Source organism: Gymnoscopelus braueri, assembly GCF_963280865.1.
Source record: "Gymnoscopelus braueri genome assembly, contig: SCAFFOLD_52, whole genome shotgun sequence".
Lineage (NCBI taxonomy): Eukaryota > Metazoa > Chordata > Actinopteri > Myctophiformes > Myctophidae > Gymnoscopelus > Gymnoscopelus braueri.
In genome coordinates this window covers 518,682-529,357 of record NW_027660801.1, presented here as the reverse complement: position 1 = coordinate 529,357, position 10,676 = coordinate 518,682, and the positions used below count along the sequence as shown (strand labels likewise).

The 10,676-nt window shown below is 40.2% G+C and overlaps 1 protein-coding gene across 1 annotated transcript; it reads right to left on the bottom strand.

Moving 5' to 3' along the window:
- Positions 1 to 2,658: 2,658 nt before the first annotated feature.
- Positions 2,659 to 8,612, bottom strand: LOC308081174 (uncharacterized protein; the record flags this gene model as incomplete). The annotated part of the gene is made up of 9 exons (XM_080457567.1): positions 8,373 to 8,612; positions 6,909 to 6,968; positions 6,662 to 6,727; positions 6,429 to 6,494; positions 6,114 to 6,173; positions 5,864 to 5,929; positions 5,549 to 5,608; positions 4,599 to 4,652; positions 2,659 to 2,786 (listed from the first exon to the last, which is right to left on the bottom strand). Coding segments are annotated over exons 1-9 (656 nt in total), but the record flags the coding sequence as incomplete, so codon positions are not given.
- Between the last annotated feature and the right edge of the window lie 2,064 nt (positions 8,613 to 10,676).

Below are 10,676 nucleotides of genomic sequence, written 5' to 3'. Positions count from 1 at the left end.
AACCCACTGACAGTCTTAATCTCTTTGAACCCGACGTCCCCGTTTTGGGCATACCAATTATAGGCCAAAAAAATCAAATCAAAATTATTTCAGGGGAAAGGGGGGGCCCTCTCTATCGTGTAAAGGTTGTTGGGGGCCATTCTGCCCAACAACAATGATTATACAGGTTAAACACATCTTGCCGAAGGCAGTGTTACCAACACATTAACAGTTTCCTGCCTTGCTGTAGAAAAGGGTACTTTGAAAGTACAGCATGCACACTGACTAGCAATTCTTTTCAGTGGAAGGAAAGATGCATATGACCATGGTACTTGATTAGTTTCCCAGACTGTGCAATTGCTGTTTTGCCCAAAATGCCACTTATCCCCATGCTCTTTGAACCAATTCACTTTTGCTACTGCATGTTCAACCTTTGTCAAACATTCATCTCTCCATAAAAACACAAACACTTTCCATATATTTGACATCTCTCCCGGGCGCATTAGTGCATTAGGGTCGATAATGGGATCTCCTGTGACTCCCTCAACACCCAACCATTTTGCAGTCACAAATGATGATGATCCTGACCTATAGCGACATGTTGAAAATATATCACCAGCTAAACTATATCTGCTGCTGTACATGTAGTTTAAAGATACTCTCTCAATTCTCTCATTCTGATACATCACCTTAAACATTGACAGCAGATCTGAATTGTCTGACATTGACATTGTGGTTTGTTTAACAGGTGGAAGCAAAGTTTCTAGAGTATTATCAAGCTCAAAGTTTCCATGGGAAATATGATCATGCGAGAGATCATGTAGGACATGTAACTTCTCTGCCTGGATAGCTGTGGCAGTGGGGGTGTTTCGGAATAGTGTTTCAACCTCTGTATCAAATCTATCCAAAAGATCTGGGCACATTAACGGTTTGCCTGCTACCTGCCATTCAGCGAGCCATTTTCGCATCATAATCACTTCAGTGTCTTGGTTATTAGTGTGATAATCTCCTAATGTACCATTGGCACGTTCAAATGAGAAGCACCAGAATCCATGAACAGGTCCAAAGTCTTTAACACAGGACTTCAAATGTAGATGTAAATGCATATTCATAGTGCACCACTGTTTACCATATCGGTTTTCAAAGGATCTACAAAACATTTGGAGACATCTATGGGCATCCTCAATCTGCACATCATCAATAACTCTAGAGCATAGCAATTGTGTTGCTGCAACAAAAACTCTCCACAAACTATAGTCCTCTTCTCCTATGACTCCTTTAAGAGCAAAGGTGGAATAGACACAAACCCAAAGTTTCCACTGTGCTGCAGTAAAACCTTCAAAAGCTGCCTCAATCTTTGAGGGTATACCAGAGTCAATGTTACTTGGAAGTTTCAGTGCGTTTACCCTTTCCTGTATTGTGGCAAATCCTTCCTTGGAGATTGCACCCCTTTCTTTCCAAACTTGCATCACTCTTTTGGCTGTACCTTCCAGCAAGTTATGCATCGGATCAATAACATGCATTCGAACAACATCAAAATATGGTAATTCTTGTAAACAGCTGTATCTGGCTCCATATTTACCCTCAATCCGGCTTTTGCTAGCTTTGTTTTTTGCCCTCTTAGCTTCTCTGGCATATCTGCAGTGGTCCGTGTTACTTCTAACCGGCCATGTATCATCAAACCCAGAGTAATCTACCTTATTATCTACAGTCCGTAGAAAGCTTTTTAGGCACTTGCTGCAACCCTTAATTGCCATGTGGCCAAGAAAGCCTCCGGTTTTCCTCGCAGCTGGAATGTCACTCGCTAAAGACAACAAAGCTCCACGGACAAATTTTCCATCAATATTTAACCCAGCCCACAGTTGTTTCAAATCACTGACCAAAGGTTCCAAAAAACCATTTATGTGTTCCTTTGGCTCATGGGGACCAGGTATAATTCCAACAACTATGATATTGTCCTTCTTAAACCTTTCCTCCCTTGGAAGATTCATCACACAAAAGTACATTACCCCAACAGAGTCATTAATATGTTTATAGGGCTGGAACCAGTCAACATTGAGCATAAAACCAAGATTCCCTAACTCTTGTAAAAATGGCTTGCCCTCATAAACCTGAAAGTTCTTCCATACCTGCCCATCAAAAATGTCAGCATATACTCCCTCCTTAACATTACGCTGCCTCCACTTTTCACAGGACTCTTTGAAGCCAGGTCGCTTTAACATATCACTAACAGATTTTATCAAACTTCGATAACAAAATGTTCTTTTTGGGTAAAGAAACTCTTTTCCGTCTTTCCCGACAACAGATCTCATTAGCACAGTGTCACATTTATTACGAAATCTTTTTTGTGAATGTGTGGGATAAGCTACATGGCAACATTTGTTTGACTTCTTCTGGATGACCTTCCCACTAGCATCATGTGTTAACGTTACAGCTTCATCCAAGGTATATACAGAATGGCACTTTGGACATACAACAAATGTGGTAAAATCATTTCCATTTACAGATATAGCCTTCCTGAACATATATAAAGTTGCAGGGAAATGTGCTACAATATCTTGTAAAGGTGCGACACGAAATGTACTACTCAGTACATGTAACATTATTCTGAAAATTTTTAAGATTGACTCAAATGCCCGGTCAGAGACTGTGAAGAATGACTTCCACTTTGACAGTAACAAAAGCAAGAATGTGATTATGGCATGTTGCTCACATCTAGCAGTGTCCTCTGGATTTTCTTGGCCGTCTTGCCCATTGTTCAGTGACACTTCATTCTCACTCCAAACTTCTTGGTCCTCAGAATGTGACTAAAATGAGAAAGAACGAACACACAAAGAGAAAAAAATCGGATCAGCACAATAATGAGAATGACAAAGACTTCCGCGACGGTTACCCAGGTTACGCTGTAGTTAAATCTGCACCTTCGACAACAAGAAAATCAGCGGTAATCTATGAAGAGATAGTCAAAGATTCTTACAATGTGATGCTGTGTGTGATGCTCTCTAAAACAGACAGCTCAACAGAGCAATCCATGCCAAACTTTGTTCAAGTGAATCTCAATTTTGATTTTTACACCAAATTACACCAGATTTATCCCCCAGTGCTAACAGTAACTTCTGCAGCGCTACTCAACTTTTTTAAGCACAGGATAAAAATATACATTTCCGTTCAAATATATGGGTTGCTACATTCTTTTTCAAAAACAAACAGACAGACATATACAGGTGCGTCAATTGTTACAGGTATAATGCATAGTTTTCTATGCATTTCAGGGTTTTTGGGGGGTTTGACCCCCATTTCTTTTTTGCCGCGCGCCCAGGATAGGTGTCCCTTAATTCAATCTCTGGGAGTTGGCAACCCTAACCTTGCCATACCTTAGCTTTTGCTGAACTGATGCCACTGGACATACACACAAAATAAACAGGTACAGTGAAAAGAATATGTCAAAATGTACATTTTCTTATAACAATAACAATGTGTAGTGTGTGTTACAAAATGGAAAAATCCAAAATAGGACAGTCATTTTTAGTTTGCGGCCCCTTGGACTTTTGGTATTTTGCTGAGTGGCCCCTGAGCCATCTTAAGTTGAGTAGCCCTGATCTAAAGTGATGTTGCTAGGTTTTCAATGTAATGTTTGTTTTTTCCCTTTCGTTGTCTTTGATCTCCAAGGGTTATACTTATAGCTACATTCATTCATTTTCAAATTATCAGAAAATTAAACATTTGCCAAAATGTATACTGTTTGTACAATAAAGTGTGTGTGTGTGTGTGTGTACCTTATATCCTAATGCAGTGGTTCCTCAACCTTTTCAGGCTGTGACCCCCTCCAAAATCAAATTTGAACTGCCCCCCCCCCCCCCCCCCTAAATAATCATATTTGAACTGGAACCCCCCACCCTGACAAGCACTTAGAATTAGGGGTTGAGAAATTACATTTAGTAGGACTCTGTACATATTTTGAAAATAGCAGATCTACAAGCTTATAACGCCTTGCAACGCGAGGCGTTGTGAGCTTGTAGACCAGCTATTTTCAAAATGTTGCCTCCTTATATTATTTGACAATCTGGCCAATGTTTGACCAGTTTTTATAGTATAGTTTGTTGATTACTTTTGATGCAGTAATTGTCTTTATTCTTTTCTTTCTTGAGTTATTAAAAAGGTCTTAAAAGTCCTTAAATAGTGACTTCACCGTCATCTGGCTCCCCCCCCGCAAAAAAAAAAAAGAATCGACCCACAGGTTGAGAAACACTGTCCTAATGTACATTCTATATTCACTACTTCTTGGAAAGTAACAAACTCAGAATACAGGGTACAAACTCATAATATGAAAAAGATGGTGGTTCGTTTAATGCATCCTTTATTAAAAATGTGATGGATGCATGATGGATCCAGGATGCAGGGCTAGCAGCATCACTGGATCGGTGTACAGTATAATGTCTTTAGAGCCATGTATCTGAAGTCAAGTCTTAAGTCATGAATACCAAGTCTAATGAAGGGAATTATTGCAAGCAAGTCGACTAATTTGCATCTCTGGTCAAGAACACTCTTATGGATGGTTGTATGGATCAGTCATTATCATGAACAGTGTTAATGCAGATTTAATATTTCACATCATTTACCTGCTCAACTTCTGAGGAATCTTCATTGGTGCTTGAAGTGAGGCTTCTGGTCATCTGAAGCACAAAACATCAGGACAATAACTCGATTAATAACTGGATTGTGGGGTATTTATACCAAGTACATATAGCTGGACTTTTCCCCTGCATTTTCCCATCCTAACTATTAGTAACTCAAAACAAGTCAAAATTCGGGAAAAACAGGGAATAGCTCCTCTACAATAAGGCTCATTATGCATGGTTCTGGTGTCTAAGCAACATGACAACAAACATAAGTGCGACAACTAAACCTACATATATATTACTATTCAAGAGTGGACAACTGGACATTATTATTGTTATTATTAATCCATTACGCAGGAAATAAATATAATATCCTACGGGCAGACAGCTTCCATCACTCTAGTCTCATCTCCAATATACCTTTTGGACAGTTTCAGAGACTACATAGAATATGTGACTCTGATAATGACCAACAAGCCATCAAGTACCAGAGGTTTACACAGAGGGGCTAAAATATTTCTACTTGAACTGAACAGAGCTACCTTGGACCTTCTTTAAGTTCACCGCCCTCACTCCCCTCTACACCATTTATTTTAACCAAAAAGATTTACATATATTTTTGGGTGAATATTTGCCAATTATGACCAGAATAGCGACGCTAGGGTTCATGTGGTTACGAGTCATGGCCAACTGAAATTTCAACACTTCATTTACCTGCTGCCGGGTTAGGGTTAGGGTTAGGGTTAGTGCAATCTGCTTATCTTCTAGAGGTGAAAATACAAAGAAAATATCCAATATTATTTAGCCATTAGAACACAAATACAGTTTACACACGCACGCGCACATACGCACACTCAGTAGTTGAGTACAATGTATATAATGTCATCTCACTCACACCCCTGTGGGATAATAGTAAAGACTGGTCAACTCTAATTTAACACTTCTGTTACCTGTACATTTTCTTCAGGCGCATTATCCGTGTTGTCTGTGGTCTGGTTTCTGTTCTCCGTCTGGTTGACAACATGCAAGGAGAGTGATTTAGGGCATGTATTCCAAATACTAAAATATTTATACTTGAACTGAACAGAGCTACCTTGGACCTTCTTTAAGTTCACCGCCCTCACTCCCCTCTACACCATTTATTTTAACCAAAAAGATTTACATATATTTTTGGGTGAATATTTGCCAATTATGACCAGAATAGCGACGCTAGGGTTCATGTGGTTACGAGTCATGGCCAACTGAAATTTCAACACTTCATTTACCTGCTGCCGCTGGTGCTGTTCATCTTCTGATGACTCAATGCGGTTTGAGTGCAGTCTGCTTATCTTCTAGAGGTGAAAATACAAAGAAAATATCCAATATTATTTAGCCATTAGAACACAAATACAGTTTACACACGCACGCACATACGCACACTCAGTAGTTGAGTACAATGTATATAATGTCATCTCACTCACACCCCTGTGGGATAATAGTTAAGACTGGTCAACTCTAATTTAACACTTCTGTTACCTGTACATTTTCTTCAGGCGCATTATCCGTGTTGTCTGTGGTCTGGTTTCTGTTCTCCGTCTGGTTGACAACATGCAAGGAGAGTGATTTAGGGCATGTATTCCAAATACTAAAATATTTATACTTGAACTGAACAGAGCTACCTTGGACCTTCTTTAAGTTCACCGCCCTCACTCCCCTCTACACCATTTATTTTAACCAAAAAGATTTACATATATTTTTGGGTGAATATTTGCCAATTATGACCAGAATAGCGACGCTAGGGTTCATGTGGTTACGAGTCATGGCCAACTGAAATTTCAACACTTCATTTACCTGCTGCCGCTGGTGCTGTTCATCTTCTGATGACTCAATGCAGTTTGAGTGCAATCTGCTTATCTTCTAGAGGTGAAAATACAAAGAAAATATCCAATATTATTTAGCCATTAGGACACAAATACAGTTTCCCCACGCACACTCAGTACATTATGACCAGGTTATGACCAGAATAGGGACGCTAGGGTTCATGTGGTAGTCAAAGTCAACTGAAATCTCAACACTTCATTTACCTGCTTCTGCTGGTGCTGTTCATCTTCTGATGACTCAATGCGGTTTGAGTGCAGTCTGCTTATCTTCTAGAGGTGAAAATACAAAGAAAATATCCAATATTATTTAGCCATTAGGACACAAATACAGTTTACACACGCACGCACATACGCACACTCAGTAGTTGAGTACAATGTATATAATGTCATCTCACTCACACCACTGGATAATAGTTAAGACTGGTCAACTCTAATTTAACACTTCTGTTACCTGTACATTTTCTACAGGCGCATTATCCGTGTTGTCTGTGGTCTGGTTTCTGTTCTCCATCTGGTTGACAACATGCAAGGAGAGCAAGAGCTGATTTAGGGCATGTATTCCAATGAAGGCCCCCCAACATCCTATAGTGGTTCTCAAACTTTTTCATGTCAAGGACCCCCAAATTTACACTTATTAGCCCACGTACCCCCATTTTAAAAAATATGCCTCAGGACCCCCCATAAGAGAAGATTTTTCGGCACTCGCAGTGATTATCAGCGCTTTTTAATTTCAAGGACCCCCAATTTCACATGCATTAGGCTACGGACCCCCATTTAATAACATTTCTATCTCTGGGACCCCAATTCATATTGTAAAATCAATGTTAATGTAACTCTGAGAGTGTACAAATGGAACCAAATGGACCCGCCATTTGTACACTCGCAGAGTTACAGACCCATAAGGGTCCATTTGGTTCCTATATCCATCATTTAGCTGGGGACCCCCTGTAACTCGCTCAAGGACCCCTGGGGGTCCCCGGACCCCACTTTGAGAACCAATGTCCTATATCATTAATTAGTTGTTAAGACACATGCTCTTTTATACTGCCATCATCTCACCCTGTGCTTAAACTCTATACTTCAGCTGACCAAAGTCCCCCATGGGTCTATACTTGTTTCCATACTTTTTACTAGTTACCTTACCTCCATAAATATACTGTACCTAGGTACAGCATAAAAACATAAGGTATCTAGGTGTATGGTATATCTATCTATGGAGGTATCTACATGTGTACTTTTTACTTAGTCAGTTTCAAAGGCACTTTCAAAGGCACTTTCAAAGGCATAAATCTAATGCACAAAGCATATTCAATAAACCTCCAGCTGCCTCTTTACATTTACATCAACGTTACTGGTTAGCCAGCCACAACAACACTGTACACCACAGGCGCAGCCTCTCGTCTCCAGTAAAAAAAATAAAATACTCTTTCGTTACTCACCAAAACAAAGACTGTTTTATAGAGTTGAAAGCCTACATTCCTTAGTGGGAACACTCGGAGCGCCCCACCTCAACTCTAAAATACACTTTTTGGCCATATAAGAAAATATTTCACCGGCTGAAAAAAATCTGGTCAATAGAAAAGTTCCACTGAGTAGATCTGTAGGGGGCGCGGTGGAGTAACCAAAACATTTTATCCTCCTGATGAAATATTTTATTATATGGCCCAAAAGTGTATTTTAGACCTGAGGTGGGGGGCTCAGAGTCTACCCACTACGGAAAGTAGGCTTTCAACATATTAAAACCGTCTTTGTTTTGGTCAGTAGTGACAGCGTATTTTTTATTTTTACAAAAGACGAGAGGCCTCACAGCCTGTACTGCCGCGGGTGTGCGGTGACATGAACATGTTTGAGAACCACTATCCTAAACAGTTTAAACTATCCCTATAAACTAAGTTTAATAATGTTAAAATCTTACCATTTCTCGATGGCGGTAAAATGCCGATTTGGAGAAGACTTCATCACAATGATGACAAAACATCGACCCTCTCATTCTTTTCCTTCTTTGATCCATATCGTTTTCTCGACGTATCAAACAAATGGGATTAATGGGGAAAGGAGTGGGAGAGAGAGAAAAACAGAGTGCTAGAATAAATGGAAAAGTTTGTTTTTCTGCGGGTGTAAAATAAACGCTAGAGCCGACGTAGAACAATGCTAGTCTGCTGGCTGACTGTGTGCGTCCTAATCATAGACTGTTCTGTTCCTGGTGCGTACAGGAAACAGTTGATTTACAAACTCTCAGCCCTTGGCTTTGCAATGCTTTGTGAGCTTGTAGATCGGCTAATTTATCTGGTCCCGCCCAATAACCCTTGACACAAGTAGTAGTTCCGGTGAAATTAGAACGTATTTATTATTATTTTTATTTTATTATTTACACTTTCATCCAACTATTTTGTTGTTCTACTGTTAGTAGTAGCTATACTACGTGTCCCATTAGATTCAATAGGACACACACCAGTGGTGGAAAAAGTACTGAAATGTTTTACTTAAAAGCTAATACTGCAATGTAGAAGTAGGCTACTCTGACTGACAGACAGACAGACAGACAGACAGACAGATAGATAGATGGATACATAGATACATATGGCTTTTCAAACCCCTCAGGGCAGGTAGGAGACCTGCCCTGGTGAGCATTGGGCCTGAACCAACCACCTATAGGTTCAATCCCCTGTTGGGGAATAAAAGGTCAGGAGGCCCTCTATAAAATTGGGCAGACTTACACTGTTCCAGAGCCTGCCCCTGAATTTCAGTAGCTACAATAAAAACCACAAGCAATTTACACATGCACATACAGATTAGGCAAGCAGGGCTCAGAGCATTATTGTTTCCCAGTCCCCGATGGCTCATTGAAGTCAGTCAGAAGGGCCTATAGATTTTTCCTATGTTTTTATATCGCCTCTGCATGCTCATGAATGACTAAGACCCCTGCACCTTCTGTATACGGCCGGTTGGCAGGTCACTAAAGTAAGGCCTGGTGTATGTATGCACTATGCAGGCTTTAAAACCCAGCTAGCTCATGTCATTATCAAACTGTTTAAGAAGCACTGTTGTTGAAGAGGCCTGCATGCATGGGGGGCTGAGGTGGTGTGGTATGTTTATGTTTCAATCCTCAGGCCTCTGAACATTATGGGCTCCCAGGCCCTGATTGCTCATTCAAGTCAGTAAGAATGGCCCCATTGGATTTCTTTTTCATTTTTATATTGTTCAACAATCCCCTCATACTGCTTGGCAATTCACCACAAGGCCTTTATGCAGATTTTAAAACCCTAGCAAACAAATAGGTTCTATACTGTTGTTGAAGACCACCTGTCCCTTTCTCATTGTACAAGGTTGTCTGTGTGTGTGTGTGTGTGTGTGTGTGTGTGTGTGTGTGTGTGTGTGTGTGTGTGTGTGTGTGTGTGTGTGTGTGCGCGCGCGTGTGTGAATAGATTAGGAGAGCAGGTGTACGTAGGCAACCTTTGCGGGCACATGTGTTCACTTAGCCTTTACTAAAGGTAATTGATACGCTGCTGATTAGCAAACCAATATGCCTCCTGCTTGGCATTCAGCATCAAGTGTTGGATTGTTGGGGGTAAGTACATGTGGCGAACTAACGTCATGTCCAGGGGATGTACTTGTACATCAAGCTGCCTCAGGCTACAGAAACAGGAGATATAGCAGCCTATCTCCTCCCCTATGGGCCTCATGGCTCGGCAAGGCTTACTTACGTATAGATGACTATAGATGACTATAGAGATGACTATAGATGACTACTACAAGCATAGTATAAAATAAACAATTCAATAAAAAACTAACAAAAAATCAGTAATACATGCAGACTATCTATTTGGGGAGAAAAGTTCTATGCACACTCTAACAATAATAGTTGTTGGCTGTTTTCACTCAAGAGGTCAAGGGCCCTCTAAGCCAGAGCCTTTGCATGAATTGTCAGGGTTCATCGGCATGCTGGCTTGGGTTGCACATTTTTGTCATAATTATATTTTTGCCAACTTGTAATTATGGCAAATGTCTCTATGTATTTAAACTACTCATTTATTTAGAGATGTGTCCTATTAAAAGTGTACAAATCAGCCAGCATGTTCTTTTTGGACAAGTGAAAGTTAAACCCACAAAAGACCTGTGGTGTAAAGTAAGTAAGTACATTTACTCAAGTACTGTACTTAAGTACAATCTTTAGGTATTTTTTACTTTACTGGAGTATTTCCAATACTTCTACTCCACT